At 42.0% G+C, this 21,088-nt stretch overlaps 1 protein-coding gene across 6 annotated transcripts in view; it reads right to left on the minus strand.

Annotated features, from left to right (window-relative positions):
* The window catches only part of rapgef1b (Rap guanine nucleotide exchange factor (GEF) 1b), a 72,393-nt gene extending 52,610 nt beyond the window's left edge, over positions 1-19,783 (minus strand). For 2 of the 6 annotated variants that reach the window (XM_079525216.1, XM_079525217.1), the window contains exon 1: positions 19,396-19,783. In XM_079525216.1, coding sequence (XP_079381342.1) covers positions 19,396-19,423 — 28 coding nt within the window. In that variant the 5' untranslated portion in view covers positions 19,424-19,783. The remainder of the gene's footprint in view (positions 1-19,395) is intronic. The other 4 variants (XM_079525219.1, XM_079525220.1, XM_079525215.1 and 1 more) reach the window with 3 other exon arrangements.
* Between the last annotated feature and the right edge of the window lie 1,305 nt (positions 19,784-21,088).

Consider the following 21,088-nt stretch of genomic DNA (forward strand, 5'->3'; position numbering starts at 1 on the left):
TACGGGTGATCTGACAGGCTTTCGCTGTCCAAGCTAGCCTCCAAGACTCTGGAATGCCCTACCTGAGGCTATCCGATTAGCCTCAGGTATTAGATTCTGTATCTAGATTCTGTATTGTCTTTTATAAACACACCTGTTCAGAAAAGCCATTCCATAAATCACCTTATCTATGCCGCATTATCTCTTGAATCGCTCTTGCTTTACACACTTGTTATAATTTGCTTTAACTCTCATTATCTGTTACCCCCTGGCCCTCTGTTATGCTCTTTTAAATTGATTAACACACACACACACACACACACACACACACACACACACACACACACACACACACACACACACACACACACACACACACACACACACACACACACACACACACACACACACACACACACACACACACACACACACACACACACACACACACACACACACACACACACACACACACACACACACACACACACACACACACACAATTGTCTATAAGTGACCTTGCCTGTATACAGCGCACACATCTGTCTATAAAAATGAGAACATAGTGAGCGACACAGTGTCTGCTGCACTGTAAAACAAAAACCACAGAGGCGCAAGTGCCAAGTATCATATCTCCGCAGGCAAGACCTGCTGTGGTGCAAGAGAATGGAATGCAAGCCTCAGGCACGTGAGACACAAGCAGCGGGGGACAAAATGGAGAGGAAAGATTGAAAAACGCAACAGGAAATAGTTAAGTGCTTAGTGAATTATTTATACACTCCATTGTAGTGGGGTCTTTCCTTGGCCGTGTTGTATTCCGTTTAGTACAATCCTCATTAGCTCCTTGGTTATTATTAACCACGTTCAACCTGGCATCCCTCGAAAACGGCGAGAACAGGCGATCTACGAGCTCACAGCACGATCCAATGCGACCCGTTGTGAGGTTGTAGATCGCTTGTTTTTGCTATTTGTCATATGACTAACTATTAAGTGGTTTATTGAGTCGGGATGACAGGCCAAATTAAAGTGTTATCCGTCCCACAGCTCAAACTGGTCCACAAGGATGACAGGGAAGGGAACAACCATCGGAATGGAACATGTCCCCGACTCTGTAATGGAGGAGGTAGTATAGCGTCCGTGGTCGACTTCCGGTTTTCCTGCTGTGCTGTCTGACAGGCAGTCAAACGACCTTGTGAAGAGATGCATCCATCAGCTGAACGTGGTAGAAGGTTATCACTCAGACTTATGACGGTGTGCAGGGTGGCCTTACTTCATGTTAGTATAGCCAGTTAGGTGACACTACCCAAGACATACAGTACATGTAACTGTAACTTTATTGTTACATGTTTTGGTTTATCTGTGTTTAGTTCAAGTGGGGTATACTGTATGTAATTAATGTGTACAGAAAAGCTTTTAAACTATGTTGATAAGACTATGTTGACACACACAGATACTGGTCTCACTTCCTTCCTGGACTACATGTTGTCTCAATAAGACAGCCCCCCCCCCCCCCCCCCCCCCCTCTCCACAAGGTGGGGTGAGTGCAGCAAAGCATACACTGACACCACGCTAGACAGGAACGCCCAAAAACGTCACATCCGGGGTAAGAATTTACCCCGGAATTTTCTATGGCTGCCAATGCAACTTGGTCCAATCCTTAATCATACGGACAAACATCTATGCCGATGCTATCTAACTTGCGGAGGTAGCGTGCCTTGTCCACGGGCAACAAACAGATCTTTCAACGTATGGCATTGCAAATACGTTTGATAATCGCTACTCTGCTCAATATTGTTTTGAAAATGCCGCAAATTGCATTGCAGTGAACGAGCGAAAATCACAACTTCCCCCGTTTGTGGGCGGAGTCACAGTTTGAGGCACTGTTTACGAGCCGTGGTGTCAGTGTATTATGGTCATTGTAGTAATCCAGCAGTGAGACCAGCGTCTCTGACATCACAGACACTTTGAAATACCTAAAACACATATGGCCCACATACAAACCCCAGTAAAGTGTTTCTTGTCTCCCAAACATCATTAACCCATTTTGGGCGGGAACCCCTTTTGGTGTTTTAAACATTATGTTATAATTTAGCAGATCTACAAGCTCATAGCACGCCACCGAGTGGCGCAAATCATTGAATATATATATTTCAGAGCGAGATTGGGGTCCGTGGCCCAATAGAAGCCTTTTTTTTTTTAAATCGACCTCAGTCCAAAATGGGTTAAAATAAGATCTGGTTGCAAAAGGGGTGAAGTGGCCCTTTAAAGAGTAGACTACATATCAAATGAGGTGATGGGAATCATGCTGCATGTTGGCTTGTATGGGAATAGAAGGCCTGGTCAACCATGGCTAATAGAGCATGGCCAGAGGATACAGGCAGATCCATAACACTAAACACTAGCAGATCTAGAACAACCACTGTAGAGGACCACAGTTGCAACGTCTTTAGAGGCAAGCGTGTGCGTGCGTGCGTGCGTGCGTGCGTGCGTGTGTTCACTCGCGCGTGCGTGCGTGTGTGCGAGAAAACAGGCACAACTCCTAAAGAATGTATTTTTCAAACCAGTCGAAAAGCTACGTGTTACCTTATAAATACACCAATAGCTCAATAACACCGTTGGCATTCCAGATGCCAGATGTCTCGCTAAACCAGGAATTTAACTGCATGAAATCAGTTAGATTGCAATACCTGCTGGTATTATTAACATTTTTAGCATCCAAAATGTTAGCGATAATGATGATTAATCATAATTAAAGACCAACTACATTTGAAAATGTTTTTCATATTATCATCCCATCCATTCCAAATGCACCAAAAGACTACATGCAGACAGTATAGTAGTGATGTCTCGTCTGCTTTAACCTCCACCATTGCAGCTCCAGCTCCATTGTGCATGTGGGATTCCCCCATTTTTAAGAGTTAATAATAACCCTGTGGCATGTCCTCTTTCTAACCCTTGTGGTTGTATGTAGGCCAGTGACTTGGTGGTTTTGTTAAACAAGGTGCGTCCTGGGGGTCATTAGGTCCGTGTTCAAAAATATATACAATTCATGCCCGCTATATCTATCTTATTAATTCATTTCTTCTACAGCCTGACCGATATATATGTCTCGGTTTGGCTGATATAATAAGCATTTTTTTTGTGTTGCTTTGTGTGTATATTTTATAATTTGCGTGTTAATTGTATTAAAAGAAAAATGCATATATTGAAGTTTATATAAATATTAAAATAAATATCAAAAAAGTGTTTTGTGTTTATTTTCATTCATTGGTTTGCTTATAAGATAAATGTTTCAAAATTATTAAAACAATGTTTATCTTTTTTTATACTCTGGGTCAAAACAACGGTAATCGGTGGTCTAAGATCGGGATCGGACCCAAACATATGGCTTCGGTCAGGCTCAACTTTCTTCTATCTACAGTTGGGTGCCACCGATATTGTCCCTTATCATTTGACCCATTTAGGCCTGACCTCAAAATTTAAAAAAATCCTTCTAAATCCTCCAGTTTTCTGAAATAAATATTTTCACGATTTTTCAAAAATAGCAGACCTACAAGCTCGTAGCGCGCCACTCGGTGGCGTGCTATGAGCTTGTAGATCTGCTATTTTTCAATAGCTAAATTATAACATAATGTTTAAAACACCAAAAGGGGTTCCCGCCCAAAATGGGTTAAGTGTCATTTTGCGCAGATCACTCAAACCTCAGCAAAAAGAAAAGGACAATATCGATGGCCTCCAACTGTATATTTCTGTAAGCCCTTATTATGTGTCCAAGTGAGTGTTCTCCAACTGTACTGGTTGTGTGAGTGAGCGGTGCTAGACTGTGGGGCAATGGTGGACAAAGTACTCCAATTTCTGTAAGCTAAACTAGCAATACCACTATATAAAAAAAACTGCCTGTAGTCAACATTTTACTTGAGTGCAAAAGGTATTCGCATCAAAATATACTTACAATACCAAAGAAAGAGTACTGAAATTTCTCAAAATTTGACAAACCTTTTTGAAAATAGAAGATCTACATGCTCACAAAGCATCGCAACATGTTTGTGAGTTTTGTGCTGTAGATTGGCCATTTTTGAATAGCATAGGAAATCAGAATAAGTGTAAAATAGGGCTTGAGTGGTTCATGTATCTTTTGTAATAATCCAAATCTGCAAAGTAACTAAAGCCGTCTATGATATAGTGGAGTGGGGGGGCGACTGTGGCTCAAGAGGTAGAGCAGGTCGTCCAATGATCCACGGGTCAGCGGTTCGAATCCCGGCTCCTCCTGTCTACATGTCGAAGTGTCCTTGGGCAAGACACTGAACCCCAAATTGCTCCCGATGTGCTGGTTGGTACCTTGCATGGCTTCCGCTGCAATCGGTGTATGAATGTGTGTGTGAATGGGTGAATGTAATGCACAATCTATGTAAAGCGCCTTGGATAAAGGCGCTATATAAATGCACCATTTCTTTTTATTTTTTGGAGTAGATTGTATAAAGTTGTACTTAGTTACTTCTATGAAAACATGCTACACAGCTACACCACACTGGCTTCACAAAACAACTCGCACAAATGCACACTCACTATATACCATTACATCTCTTTCAGATGTGCACAGACTGCACACTGATTTACACACACACACACACACACACACACACGCACACACAGACAATATCATCAAAGGGAATAGCTTAGTGCGACAAACTAAAGCCATGCATGTCCTATATAGCCAATACTGCATATTCAACTGGCTGTTCTCCTGGGCTTACAGCTGATCTATATGGAAAAGGCAGAAATAAAAGACTAGCTCATCAGTAATAATGTTAACTAGAGCTAGTCCACTAAACTGTTATGGATCTGATAAACCATTTCTTCCAGTATGCTCTCAGTTCAAATGTACTATAAACAAGAAAAAACTAAAAATGGCTTTTCTGAACAGGTGTGTTTATAAAAGACGATACAGCATCGCTGTATCGGATAGCCTCAGGTAGGGCATTCCAGAGTCTTATATTTTCACGATTTTTCAAAAATAGCAGATCTACAAGCTCATAGCGCGCCACCGAGTGGCGCGCTATGAGCTTGTAGATCTGCTATTTTTCAATAGCTAAATTATAACATAATGTATGTAACCACTCACTTGGTCTAAAAGGATATCATACCACCAAAACAAAAAGGTCTTTGTGGTCTCCATTTTCCACTCAGGACATGAAAAATAACAAAACTTCAATATAATCACAAAATGTAAAACACACTCTGTAAAGTACATACGAGTAAAGTGCATACAATACGATTTTCATCATAATGCTAAATGTAAGGCAATAAACATCATAATAAGCTTATTATTAATAGCCAAAGTACCGTACAAAAAGAGTTTTATGCATCCACACGCATAATGCAGTGCCCTTAAATAGGTGTACAACTACAAACTACATGCGCACTTAAAGAGACCAAATATCAATACAGGAGTCACTCAATCGATTCGATATGATTCCATATGCGGTATATTTATATATTGTTACAGGCAGCCTCATTAAATGTCAGTTAATTTCACTTGGCAGATGCCACTTAAAATCATTAATGTCACAATCTTTCAGTGCAGTATAGTCACAATAAACTAGGCTACAGGATATGTGTGACCTTTAGGATGTTGTGAACGTTCAACCTCTATCCTCGTCCACTAATAGCACTGTTGTTGGATATAATGCAGGCTGGTAGAGGTACTGGGCATGTGTGGTTAATAGGACTAGTTAATTAGAGCAGGGGTTCTCAACGTTTTTGGCCGGGGACACCCGGAAATGCTTTGGCAATGTCTCGGGACCCCCGCCCCGCCCCCTCCCGACCCCCAATATAAATTGACTGCTACAATAACCTTAAACCATTTTGGGGCGGGAACCCCTTTTGGTGTTTTAAGCATTGTTATAATTTAGCTATTGAAAAATAGCAGATCTACAAGCTCATAGCGCGCCACCGAGTGGCGCGCTACGAGCTTGTAGGTCTGCTATTTTTGAAAAAAAGTGAAAATAAAATTTAAAAATAAATCTTTTTTTTTTTTAAATAATTTGGGGACCCCCTAAAATAATTTGGCGACCCCCCGAGGGGTCGCGACCCACGGGTTGAGAACCCCTGAATTAGAGCACTTCTTAGTTCTTTCCTTACAGCTCACTGGGGACTGTAGAGAGGGGACGGACCTGAGGGCTGGGTCACTGAATTGTCCTGTACACAACACACACACACACACGCACGCATGCACGTGCACACATAGATGCATTAGCACCCACTCGTTGACAGACACTTATGTATACACCAAGAGCCACTCTAAAGCTATTGATCCACAAAGAAAGCATGATGAGATGAAGAGGATGTGACAGCTAGGCCCTCTACATTTTATATTCACTGAATGATGCACTGAGAAAAGGTCACGGGTCACTTATGTCACTAACATCAGTAGAGTTCATCCTTTGGCAAAGCATGCATGCAATCAGTAAGTTTCATGGCACTCTGCTCATTGCCCCATTCTGAGAGTTGGAGATATCTCGTGTGCAAATTTGTGGACATGTTGGACTTGTGTTGGTGCTAGAGGAAAGGCCATTGCATCACAAATCAAGAAGAATCAATGCTTTATTTGTCACACATACAGTAACAAGCAGCGAAATGTTGGTTCAGCGTGTCTTGTCCGCAAGACAGCAGCAGCATGAACACAACAGATGAACTCGATGAACTCTTGAGGGAGTGCGAAGGTGCACGACACATTCCATGACAATCCAGCTAGTACTTTTCCAAATATCTTCTTTGCAACCCAAGTGTTGGACGGACTCTTGGACGGGCCAACATTTCTATCCTTAGAGCCCTGCTAGCAGGGCTAAAAATCTAGCTGACTGGTAAAGCTGTGGCCGGTGAATATGGGGATTTGGGCAGACAAAAAAACAAAAAACAAAACAAAAAAGAAACCTTTGATTTCCTGCCCAGGTTTTGAAATGACAATGACATGATGTTATGCCTCTCAGTAATTTAGTCAGTACTATACTCATTTTAGTGGGAAAGGCTGGTGAGCTGTTATTGTAGCAGCGAATGATTATAATTCTGTAAAGTTGGCATAGATATTTCAACAGTATTGAATGAGACAACAGACAATTGAAGATGTGTGTAGCTTAGGCAGCAAATGAGGGTTAAACGTGGGAAATGAAAGACAGATACATTTCACCCTGACCCCGTGTAGTGTGTAGTACCCCTCCTGATGCCACCCTGACCCTGTGTAGTGTGTAGTACCCCTCCTGATGCCACAGCTAAATGGCACTGATACTCGTCTCCCTCACTAATCACCCCCCTTCTCCCCAGATGAAACACACAGTCCAGAGTAGCCTGGACTAACTTTCTAGCATAATCCTTCTGCAACTGCAGCTGACTCACCTCAGCCAGGCTCATCACAGCATAGTCAGTGCACCAACACATACACAGATCACACACATATCATATAGCCCAGTCACTGGCACTGCACAGACAGACACAAATAAATAGGCCTACTCATGATAACCACATGAAAAAGATAAAGAAGCTCACGGCACAACACACCAACACCCACCACGCACACACAGTCTGATCCTTCAAGTGACCCTCCTGGCTGCTGTTAGTTTACTGCATTTTTCAGCATTCCCTTTAAACTGTGCCAAGCTGCGATGCGTTTCATATCAGCAGCATGTGCTCCACTGAGAGTATAGCAGGCAGCAGGTTCACCTGGTGTGAAACCAATGGGCTGAAGAATTTCAAAGTGCTATAAATATCCAGCCTAACTGTCACTAACCCTAGCATCAGCCAGCAATATAACGGAGACAGTGAGACAGCTAAAACAAACGCTCTTGTTTTATGGAGATGAATGCAGAATTCGTAGTCAATGGCAGCTGTTTGTGGGGACTAAGAGGCAATCGGGGCACTATAAAAGCTCTTGAGATAGGAGAGTGATGCTAACACACTGCAGACAAACAGCCACTGGAGGACCAATCACTTTACAGCCCTGAACACGAGACATGGAGACAGAGAAGAGTAAGCATCAGTGTTCTTTGCGAGTAAATGGCCCTAAGCAGCGAGAGGAGGAGTGGTACAACTCTCCCCATACTAGAGTGCTTTACAAAGCTCTTCTTGTCCACACAGCAGCGTACTTGTCATCCTCTTGACATTCTGTGTGCAGCCACACTGCACAGGCCCGGCACGACAGACACTTCCCAAACACATCACATCCATTTGATCACCTCTGGAGGTCTCAGTTCTAATGAAGCACTAACTAAGGCCCCATTTTGATACTTTGTCATATGATGGTGTTGCGCAGAAATGGCTAAAATCACCAATCTACAAGGTACTTTCATTCCTTTAAAGTGTTTGCCTGTAACATGCACAAAGTTAATTGATGCAAACTCAATTACTCAAATCACATTTTATATGGTCACCGACTATATGAAGTAGGTCGGGCATGGCTTATTGTCGGTATCAGCCGGTAACACACGGGAGTCTGTCCCCTTAATTTATAATATTATCATATAAAAATATGTGTAGAACAAGCCATTGTTTTGTGTAGTTTTTCAAGTTTTTTTTTAAGCATTCGGCAATCTGCATGAACAGTAGAGGAGCAGTTGGGTGTTCGGTGTCTTGCTCAAGGACACTTAAGTTCTGACCCGTAGCCAGGGTAACCCGGGGATCGAACCTGGAACCTTTGGATTCCAAGAACAATCACTCAAACACTCAATACTAGCAATGATTGCTATGGGAATATACCATAGGGTTATTTTAACACTTTATCACTTGCAGCCCTTTAACCCATTTTGACCCGAGATCAGATTCTAAAAATGTCTTCTACATCCTGACAGTTTTCTGAAAAAGCTATGTTTCTATGTCAGTCGTTCTTCGATTTTTCAAAAATAGCAGACCTACAAGCTCGTAGCGTGCCACTCGGTGGCGCGCTATGAGCTTGTAGATCTATTTTTCAATAGCTAAAGCATAACATAATGCTAACACCAAAAGGGGTTCCCGCCCCCAAAATGGGTTAACACATGTCCAACACCAAACCAGGAATACTTGCTATTCCAAACTCCATTTGGTTGTCTTCTGTGTGCGTGCGTGCGTGCGTGCGTGCGCGTGTGAGACATACAGTAATATCTAAAGGCAACAGGGTGGAAACAGTGTACAGTAACTGAGTTTGAGTGGATGCGTTTCTGGAAAGTGTAGAAACGATGCACGTAAAAAATGAAATACACCATGGTCTGTAATGGTCAAAGAGGTGGGATTGGCAGAGATGTGTAAAGACGGTCACTCAGTACTAATGTCCAAGAGGAAGTGGGTCAAATAAAGTCAGAGACACACCAGTTGAAAGCCCACACTCGGCATGCAGGCCTCGAGGCTCAGTCGCAGTGGCTGATGGGATATATTGTTTTTATGTATGGGCATCTCATGCTGTGTGGGTACAAAGAGGATGAATCAAGCTAATGGTTTTCCTACCCATACACAGACATGACTCAATTGTACTGTCCATTTAGATTGGCATCGGAAATTGGCAATGACTGTAAAGGACGCTGAAAATGAAATGCAATGCACACATGTGCATGCAAACACACACGTGTGCGCACACACACACACACACACACACACACACACACACACACACACACACACACACACACACACACACACACACACACACACACACACACACACACACACACACACACACACACACACACACACACACACACACACACACACACACACACACACACACACACACACACACACACACACACACACACACACACACACAGCAAACAAGACTAAGAGCCTAAAATCCCAGCTAGCATCACTAGAGGCTTACACCCAACTGGACCAAAGTGGTTTGAACGGAATTGGATCAACATTGCCATCCTTACAGAGATTTTTGGCATGAGGGTGGCACAAAAGCAAAGACAACGTACATCGTCCAGGGATGTACATCTGCTCTATGACACGTTGTGATTTGGCAAATTTGGCACTATGATCAAATTGAATTAAAAACTGATTTGAATTCTGCATTATATTTCTATGTTTCTATTCAAAACAAAATGCATGCCATGTGGACTAGCTTGGTGACCTACATGTGGGTCCCAGCAAAGTATTTTCTTAATATACACTCACTGTACTCTCTGTAAAGCCATGACACATCAAAATATTTTTCTCTTCCTATAAATGCACTCAAATCATTACGGCAGAACTTGTATGCTCAACTTCCAAATGTTCACACATTGCATTTTGTGAAATTATCTGTAAGGTTGGTAAGGTTGTACTAGTGATTAATAACTGCTGTAATAAATGACAATGAAAATGTTATATTCTTTTAAGCCAAATGTAGTGACCAACTGATGTATTGTGCTGTACCTACTCATGAACCAATATTTGGGAACATAACAAAAATGTAGACTTATTGGCTGAGCTACTGGTTCACAAGTTGCCCACTGCCAGACAGGGAATTTAGTTAATTTTATTCCAATGGTGGACAATTAAGTGAAGAGAAAACGTTTTCAAGACATTTTTCCTGGAAGCATTGTGTTTAATACATTTTCATTGTTTGCCGAGCACCACTCTGTGCTACTCGCTTTGTTTGCTGTAGTGCAGACACACCCGTTATACCTTTTGTGAATCTATATTGCTGATTGACATGGCAATTTTGGCCTACATACATACATTGAGTTGAAAAAGTATTGCTGTGTAGGCCAACTTTTCTAAAATGTCAGAGACAGATCACAAAAGCGATTATACAGTAGACCCAACTATGCCGTAAGAATTTTGTCATTTTGTAGACCAGTCATAACATCCTTGCTTTCGGACTAGTTTAGAAGCTGTGCCTGCCGCAACAGGTCTTTACTAGCCACCATTCAGTCCGTCTGTCTGCAAGACATAGCATTACTCAGTCCACCAATCCTTAATCAGGTGCATCATCACTGCTGTGGAGATTGGGCTGCTCAGGGTAGACATACAAAATGCACATGTACTTAATGTCAACTCTTCAAAGCCTGCTGGGCACAGATTCATTAGGCTTAGCGCACCACATAGGGTGTGTTTTCAAAACAAGATATTATGGCGCTCAACACTGTGTAATTACACAATGATGAACCCAACTACCTCAATTACGGAGCCTCGCCATGCTAGCGGCTCACCAGGGTGGCTCAGCTCATATGGTTTAATGGGGGAAGCAGGCAGTTCACTGGAAACATTAATAACTCAAACACTGTTAAGTGTTAACCCCCCCCCCCCCCCCCCCCCCATACGCGATCCAATTGTTCAGGTACTACGGTGTATAGCAAATTGAAAGATTGTGGAAATTGCAGATCAAGTTTACAAGACTAGTGCAACACGTCGCGATGTAAACTGTGAGCTTATAGATCGCCCATTTGCACAATTCGTTGTACGAAATATATAGGGCCAAAGACAGCATAGAATAATTGGACGTCGGCTTGAATTCCTTTAGGTTTCACTGTATAACCCAGATAGAAGTCCAAGGATCCTGGATATGATACAGTAGGCTACCTATTAAATGGGTCATCACCTGATGAGACATGGATTAAAGTGTGACTATGGAAGGAGCAATGCAGGCAGACAGGCCGTGTGGGAAGGCTGTGGCCTAGCAGAGAGCTCTGCTCCCTCTGACTGGGTCCACCCAAGACTTGAGCAGAGCAAAATGAGCACCTTGCAAAAAGCCACACAACACAAAAAGCAAAGCAAAGAATGTCCCCTGCATTTCATTCTGCCAGTGCGCTTATTTTTACATGTAAAACTCCACAACAGTGAACCGCTTGGAAAACAGTCTGAATAGGCCTTACATAAAAGAACAATGCATTCAAAATTCATAAAAGAACTATATGCATTCAAAACATCAAAGTCCTGATGTGCAAATTACAGAATTTCTGAGACCATTTATTCATCACATTTTCTCTATACAACTGCTTGAAATTCACAGCCATCTGCTTGAGAATAATCTTAAACTCAATGATGAATAGTGTTTTTTTTCTTTCTTTTTTGCCGTTTGACCTGCTCATGAATATGACTTTAAAAATGTACCTAAGTCTTCTCTAATCTTCAAATACATTCTAAATCACAATGTGATCACTGTCAGTTTCATCTGTATTTATCACTTGTTTTCCTGGCAATAAATCTGCATTGCTGGATCAAAGATGAAGGTTGTTAGGTCACAGTGAGTAGTGGACCACCATCAGAACAAGTGAATAAAGTAAAAGTATTTTGAACCATACAGTACTTTGAACATGGCATGAAATGTATATTTTAAGAGAGGCATGAGTATTTACCTGTGTCCACATCTAGATCCTCCTGTAGTGAGGACTCGGAGCCTGTGCCCTCCGAGGAGGCCTGGCTCTTCCAACCTATGTTTCCCATCCAGGATACCTGAGTTCACACAAACCTACCGGCCTGGGTAGGAGGTTACCACACTGTCCAACACCGTTTACAGGTAGCACTGGAAGTCTTACAGTACTACTGTGTGCTACTAATATGACTGCAGTTTGTGTCCTGATGACTTTGTGGTCAGATGGGTCATTTTCACAGCTATGGTTCAGCTGCACTGCCCAAAGTTAGTCATACAATAACTGAGCCTAGTGATCCATCCAGCCTGACTCATTAACACTACAGAACGCACAAAAGGAAATATATCCACAAATAGCCCTTAATGAAGATGAGTACTTTTATCCCATCACATGCAGCAGTACATCCAAATTGTTGGTTTATTTGATGTGAGAATTACTCTTGTGTCTCTGAATGAATTCGTTCACATAATCCTCACTCAGCCGAGGTCCTGACTGAAGCGGTCTGCTGTGTCATCAGTGGTCCAGTGTCCAATCCAATCCGTGGCTAACTTCTAGAACAGAAGAACCTACTGATACGTCCATTAGGAGAAATAATACGAACCTGCTTTGCAACATGCAAGCCTACACATGGCACTGACATCAGGTGCAGCACAAGATCTTGAGGCCAACTTCTGAGAGGGATGTTGTCTAAAGATCAATGATGAAGGCGAGGAGATGAATACCGGAAGAATGATGATATATTGCTTGAAAAATATGGGAGGATAGCTCCTTGTAAAATGTATGAAAATAGAAAACAGGCCAAAGCCTTCACACAAATATACTGTTGTTAGAAAGAGACCATTGTCCGTCTTGCATTTTTTTCATCATATCCTCTTTCTAAGCATTATCCAAAGTCAGATCCATCCCTCTCATAATGCTCTCTCTGAACTGGGACTCAATACTCATCGGCGCTCTACTTCTCTCCACCCCTCTGCCTTCCTGTCCCTAAACCCGATTCACTCCCTCTTTTGCACTCCCATACAGAGCAGAGAGCACACTCAAAACGAATTACAACACAACTAAATGTACTATGGTAACAGCACGCTTCTCATTCCGTGGGAAAGGCACGATGAAATGCTCAATGCCATTAAAACCTCGAAATTGCAGCATGTCAAACCAAGACCCAAAGCCTGCCATATGCCATTGCCACAGCGGGCTGTAATGAGGGAAAACTTAATCTACTGGGATCTACTGCTTTAGACTTTATTCAGTCAGTGCTGGTTTAAGGTAATTCAGATGCTACTCCTTACATGACAAACCAGGACCTAGTTAAGGCTAAGCCACGCAGTATCCACTTGACTAACACTAAGCCACTGAAATGGCTTACGCTTGCATGTTAAACTCTTGGAATGCTTAACAGTAAACACCCAACAACATTACAACCAACTGTTTCAAAAGCAAACAGACATACAGCTACACTCACAGTGAGCGGTGTTGGGGGCAGGGAGGCTAAAATAAGGAACTGATGGATCAGGTCTGCTGTGGCTAGCAACTAGCATTGCATCTCCAGCTAGCATGGAGTCAGAGGGCTAATTATAAAACACTGTGCTGCCTAGTGCCTACTGTAGAGCTTTGTTACTAAAGTGGACACGCCGGATGAAGTCATGTCTCTCTATGGGGAAGACAACAATGTATTATACAAAGATTCTTGATCATTGATGATCTTGTGAGTTCATTCTTACCTGGGGAAAGTATATTATTATATCATATATTATATTATATTATATTACAATGTCAGTTAGGTACTGCTGAAACAACAAGCCTCACAGGCTCATTTCTTTAAAACTCCCATGGCATTCATTTATAGAAAATGAATAAACATAACATGTGAAGTATAAAGAAACCTTATCATTGTACAAATGTCACCTTTCAGAACATACAAGTTTTGGGTTTATAGGTTGGTGGTGCGTTTCAGTATAGGAGGATTTTCTATTTCCTTGCAATATCTCATAACTTTTATACTATATAGACTATAATTTAAAATGTACAGAGTACTATAAAGCATATTGCCAAGTCATTTGTTAGCTGTCCACAAGTAGATAGAATTGTATGGGAATTTGGTGGAAGGAATAAATCACGTTTATTTCAATTAACAATTTGTTATTTGTTGAGGCCAATATGGGAAAAAGGTTCGTTCCTTCATTGTAAAAACTATAGGCAGCTAAATCATTGACAGTATTCATCAAGCTATAGTAGCAAAGAAAGCAAGTGCCGCAATGTAATGGCTTTGTTGCAAGATAACTAAACGTTGATTACAAACAGTTGAGTGATACACACCCTCTACCGATAAAGCAGATTAGTTTTTACAAGCAATTGTGTTTAAAAAATAAAGCAGCTGTACCAGGGCTCTACCCTTTCCCTGCTGTGCTTCTCATCAACTTCCCTCTCCATGTCTATCAAAAAACTCCAAACACTCAACAGACTCGGCACAGACACATGCTTCAGACGGGTTAACACTGAGGCTTTGCATCAGTCTCCAATGTTGTCTTGGAGGGCTGTGGACAATGACGGCCTGGTGTGTTATTTGTTTGACTTACGTTGGTGTGTTGGCATCCGAAGAACTACAAGCAATATGGCTGCCTAGTGGGGTCAACGACGGCGCTTCTTTTCTATTAGTTGGCGCCAGGCAAGGTTCACCAATGTTGAACCCTTCACCTCATAATCCTTTAATGTGTTCATTTTGTTGTAATGGAGGAATTCAAAATTGCAAGTCTTGTTTCTTTTGCACTATAGTCTCTCTCTCTCAGAATTGACAGAATTTATCATCATAAATCATAATGATTATGTTAGTAGTACAGTCGGTTTGCATTCAATTGAAAAGGTATATAGCCCAAGCTTGTACTTTGTATTACACTGGTAATGAAAACTGACCCTTCCCACAATGTGAAGCAGAGAGAGGCTTCGCTAAATGCAAATAATGCATTATTTTTTGATAACTGCATGGCTCGAGGTAGATTACGGTTATACACCGTTCCCAGCGAGTTCACTAAGGAAAATGTTAATCTTGCACTCTGCCTATATGTTGGTGCACAGATCTTATGTAACCATTTGTCTATTTTAGAGGTCAGCATTCGGGATACCATCAATTGTAACACAATCCTTCTATGATTTTGCATTCAAAGAAGCCTCAGTATTGTCCATACGCAGAGTGTTTATATATAGTCAAATTTTGGTTTATTGCTTTTAAATACATAAAATCAGGATAAATTAATACAAAAAATGTTTTAATAAAATTTAAAAAAATCCCTTCACTGCGACAGCCCTAGTACTAGGCATATCTTCCGTGTGCAATCTGTAGCTATGGATTGCAAGTTATTGATGATGTCAGTGTTGCCTGAATATGGAGTTCCACTCGGCTCCAGACAAGCCTGGACAGATTATAAATCAGATTATAAATTCACACAAAGTTGTTGTGGTGGACGGATTTGAAAGATATTTGATTGATTTACTTGCTGCTGATCAGTGTAGTGGTTTGCAAGATTAGCCATGGAAAAAATATAATCTCCATGTATGCCTTTGCCTGACCCCATTGGTGCAGCTGAGCTGTATAGTTTGCTGTGTGATTGATCTGATGTCAGTCTTGCCCAAATATTGAGTGGGGGATGTATGTATGCATGTATAGATGCATACACATAGACAAACAAACGCTGGCCCCTTATTCGCAATGCCGTAGAACATTTGTACCACCCAAACCTACACACACGTGCGTGAGACATGAGAGCGGACCATCAGCAATTCAGTCCGTTTTGAATGCTTGATATCTGCACATAAACTCTCTAAACGAACGAAGCATCAAAGTGACACAGGTAAGTTTGATGCAGGTATATGAAATATAGTATTAGTACTATTTAGCTTATCTAGAATGATTATCTAGGGGCCTGATTGTCCAACAATCAGGGCCCTTTTACACCAAAATAACTTTGGTTCTAGATTCTTCGGAAGTGCTTTCACGGAACCGCTGGCCATTTTTTGGGTCCAGTTCCGAACCAACTATTAGGGTTCTGAACCAATTCATTTTCAGTTGAAACACTCAATAGCAGGCGGGGGAAAAAGAACCGAACCGGTCCAACCCCGGTGGAAAAGGGGCCTCAGTGAGTAAACATAATGTGGTGTCGTACAAATAGAGACACTGCATTCAAAATAACAACCTCAAGATCCCCTTCAGTTCTAACCAGAACTTGTAACATGCAACTAATGGCCAGATTAGACATGTGCTGCACAAGAAACGCACACCAACAAAAGGAACACACTGGTGCACACTCCCAATCTTCCTCCACCCAGTTCATTTTCTCACTGTAGAAGGAAAGAACTAGGATGTGAGATTGGCTTCCTGCTGTTGAGAGGTTTTGGGGCGACACCATCAACCGTAACAAAGCATTTGTTACTGTATGTGTCCAAGTGACTGAATTCTATGTGCGTGCAGGTCTAGGCCTGTCCTAATTACTACACAATCCCCTAAAATGCAATTATTTGAGATAATTGCAATTACTTTTGCATAATTGTCATAATCATTTTCATGTTGAAATTTTGTTTTTCAAATTGTCAAGCAAAAAATGTCATTATTGTGAATATTGTGAATAATATGGGTTGAAGTCAGAAGAATGATGAGCAGCAGTACCCTCTAAACAGCTTCAGAGCCGACATCCCAGTGAATGGCACACAACACGTGGTGTAAAGGGGCAACTTCTGAACAGGTGACAGACGCACTGTGACCGTGTTTAGCCCCCGAGAGACAAAGAGCCGATGACAGCAGGACAGTGTCTATGGTGATAAGGGACTATGTTGTTGCAGCCACTGCCAATCTGACATTAACCACGTTAAGCCTGGCCTGTCTATTTTAGGCATATGTGGAAATGTTATTTTTTTCTTTTTAGAGCTCAAATAGTTTGAGCTTGTAGATCAGCTATTTTTTTGCCATTATCATATGATGAAGTATATCTAAGGGCTTAAGAATGAAGACTTAAGAGGGTGTATTTGTCACTCATACAGGTGCAAGCAGGGACATGTTCAGGGTTAACGCTTTACAGGAAACATGCCTGACCCCCAGGTCATGATTGATTGAAATATTTATTAACTGTTTGCAGAATTACAGTACATTTCAAGCACAAACTCAATACAAAGACTGTTAACTGTGAGTGGACGACCCAATTAAGCATTACACTAGTTTACAAGAGGGTCCACTTTGTTCAATTCATGAAGCTCAGAAGGTGGATGTGGAGTTGTGGATTGGACATGTGTGTGGATCGGACCCAAGGGCTATTCCAAGAAATCTGTAGGATCGCTAGATTATCGGTAACTTTACATTTTGGGACGAGATGTTCAGAAAAAAGGTGATAATTGGTCATTGTTGCCAGAGACTCCCACCCTCCGCTAGAGCTTGACACAACCTCCTCCCGGAGCTATTGCAGAGGGGGAGGTCAGGTCACAAACAGGGCTATAGGGTTAGAGTAGGATATAGGGCTGAGGGAACATACAAAACTCCCTCTGAGATCAATGAGTGCATGAGGAATAGAGCAATGGAAGGCAGCAGAGACAACAGCCCAACAGGTGACCCACTAAACGCAACCAGAGGAGCCACTCTAGCTGCACTTATGTGGCTGTGTGGGGGGAGATTATATGAGGTGTATAATTCCTATTATTATTATTCCCATGTGCTACCATTAACCAACCAATCAATTAAAAAGGTATTACATATTAAGTAATGTCTATTGAAATACGATGTGGTCATCAGTTCAAAAGACATGCAAAAACACCTAGAGAAGAATGACGCCAGACAGTGGTGGATGACACTCTCGCCCCGCCTGCTACAACGTGTGTGTGTGTGTGTGTGTGTGTGTGTGTGTGTGTGTGTGTGCATCATCGCACAGGATTGTGAGGCGAAGCGGGGAGACAGCTGGTGGGGTGTGTGTGTGTGGGATGCGAGTCTAGCTGGCGGGGATAAAGTTTCCATCCAAAAGCATACGTCTGTTCCTCCCCACTACTACTACTACAATAACCAATGTGTTATATTGTCACTGTTTAGTATTCGTTATTGCTGCATATAAATATCCCTGCGGCGCCTTCCATACCACAACATGCAACAAATGTCAAACCCGACCAAAATATGCCACGTGCACACAGTGCAGAAATCAATACAGGCACGAGCTTCTTGGGCGTGAACACATTATATTATTATCACTGGAGTCCTGTAGGTAACAACCAGGCTAACGTTGTTAGCTCCAGCTCACACAGATGCTAGTGTGTGTGTAGCTGCAGCACAGCAGTTAGCTAGCTGCGGTCAATAGCCTTCTCCAGCCAAACGCCTCTAAACCAGAGACACTACCGTGTAACCGTTTGACTTTATTCGACCTAAATGATGTTGCTCTAGGTTGGTTTGGTTGGCGTTGTTGCCGATACAGCCCTCTGGCTGGGTGTGTGAACACAAGCAACTAAATCAGTGTCGGCTAGCTAACTAACTGACCGTTAGGTTGAGCTAGCGGGGGTAAACGTTCATGTGAATGCTGTTATCCTGTAAAAGAAGGGGAGGCATTCTTCACGTTCAGGGCCGTTTATAGTGGAAACCAGTAGCCCCCCTCATATACACTGACGGAGGGGAATTATACACACCACGGGAAAGTAATTAGTTAAAATGGATAATAACGTTAGCTAACACAAGCTGCTTGTCGCTTTGATTTATAACTGGACAGTCTGAGCAAAATACCAACTATCACTAATGGTACCAACGTACACACACACACTACACACACATTTATTTTAGCTTTAAACCCTCACATTCTAATCTAAAAACCATTACTAAAGCTCTGCTGGATGCAATACATTGTCTATATTTTATTTGTGTAATAAACACTTAGTCGTGTTGTCATTTCTTTAAGTATCGTATGGCCAACATTTTACATTTTCAGCTGAAAACACGCGCGTCGACACTTTTTTTCCACCCCTAGTTGACAATACGTCATTGTCGAACGAAAGGGTCGCGCGACGAATTGTGATAAATGCTTAAATGTGTATAAATAACGGTAAACCCAGAGCAGCTCCGCCGGGGTCTGGGGCAGACGCTTACCTTGCTTGCTCTCTATTTTCCCCGACATTTTCGTAGCTTCCAGCGGCAGAGACTCCACTCACAGTTCCAAATAACCGTTAAAACCAACAAGCCGCCGTGTCTCGAACACGATTGTTATTCCCTCATTTTCCATATACTCATGTTATAGTGTCCATTGGGTGATTTCATTTCGCTGCTGGGGTGAAGGCAGTAGATTTACGAGCCACACATTGGTACAGTGAAAACTGTCTTTAGTCCGTCTCCGGGTGATTTTCTCTGGCTACAGTCAGACACGCACGCACACGCATACTCACACACCGAGACTAGTCTACACTGTCTCCACTCCAGACCTGGCTGGCTGGCTGACTCGTGAAAGGGTGCCGTCATCCAGCACAACAGCGACCCCTTGTGGGAGGAATTAGTTACATCAATGGGTGGGTTCGAGTTGGGGTTTCAATGCAAAGAGCTGTGAACTCCCTAAAAAGCATGTAAGCACAGTGGTGGCAAGACAAGTAACAATACATCTATTGAAGTACTGTACTGTAGGTATAGCCTCCTTCAGTACAATGTTTTATTTTTTATTTTTTTTCATTATTATTATTATTTCCTTATTTTAATACTTTATTTAATAGCTAGGGTTGCTGGCATATATTTTCTAATGGGGGTCCGCGGGCTCCTAGTATAGAGTCCTGTAGCCATTCCAGCCAGGTGGGTTCGGGGAGTGAGGCCAAGTAGTAGCCTGACCAGTTTGTTTTGGGAAGTCTGGAATCTTGTTTTAAGGGCCTTTGAGGTGCTGTGGTACCGTCCAGGAGGTGCATGCATAGTCGAGGAAACCTTGTACGAGGGCTCCTGTTAGGGTCTTCAAGGTGTTTTTGTTGACCAGTGAGGAGATCCTGTATAGGAATCTTGTTCTTTGGTTGACTTTTTTGATTACGTTGGTGGCCATTTTATCACCGGAAAGATTTGACTCCATGATGGAACCTAGGTAGGTAATTTCATCTTTTCGTGTTCTTCATGTTCAGTTCATTTTCAGTTCTTCATGACCTAAACATCCAGTAAGGGCAAAATCCATTTGACATTTGACAAACATCTCCTGAGATCGATTCGGTATGGGACCTTATATTATTTATCATCTTATTTATCCGTGTTTTTACAAGATGTCATGTCAGTAGTATTTCTAATACCTGCCCAATAGCCCACATCTTGGCTGCTGATGTGGGGATAGGTTAGCCTGCTATTTCAGTAGACTATTATAGTTGATTGTTTAATAATGTTGAGTTTTAAAGTCTAATATAAATATAAATCAATATAATTAAATATTGTGCCCATTTAAAGAACCACTCAGATTCACAATCAGAACTCTTTATGTTGTTATGCCCATTTGGAAAACAAAATTCTACTTCAAAAGTTGTGGATAGCGTTAACAATAAGTTGAAGGGAAACTTCAACGTATTGCTTCAACTTATTGTTTCAACCTATTGCTTCAACGTATTGCTTCAACTTATTGCTTCAACCTATTGCTTCAACCTATTGCTTCAACCTATTGCTTCAACCTATTGCTTCAACTTATTGCTTCAACCTATTGCCGGCCTTGCCGCATATGCCTGCGCCGCAAGGCCGTGGCAGGCGTAAAGAGTGTCCCTTATTTCAAGATCTCAAAGGTGGCAACCCTATGTACAATCAATATTATAGGTATAATAAGATGTGGGGACAA

Source organism: Electrona antarctica, assembly GCF_951216825.1.
Source record: "Electrona antarctica genome assembly, chromosome: 16".
Classification (NCBI taxonomy): Eukaryota; Metazoa; Chordata; class Actinopteri; order Myctophiformes; family Myctophidae; genus Electrona; species Electrona antarctica.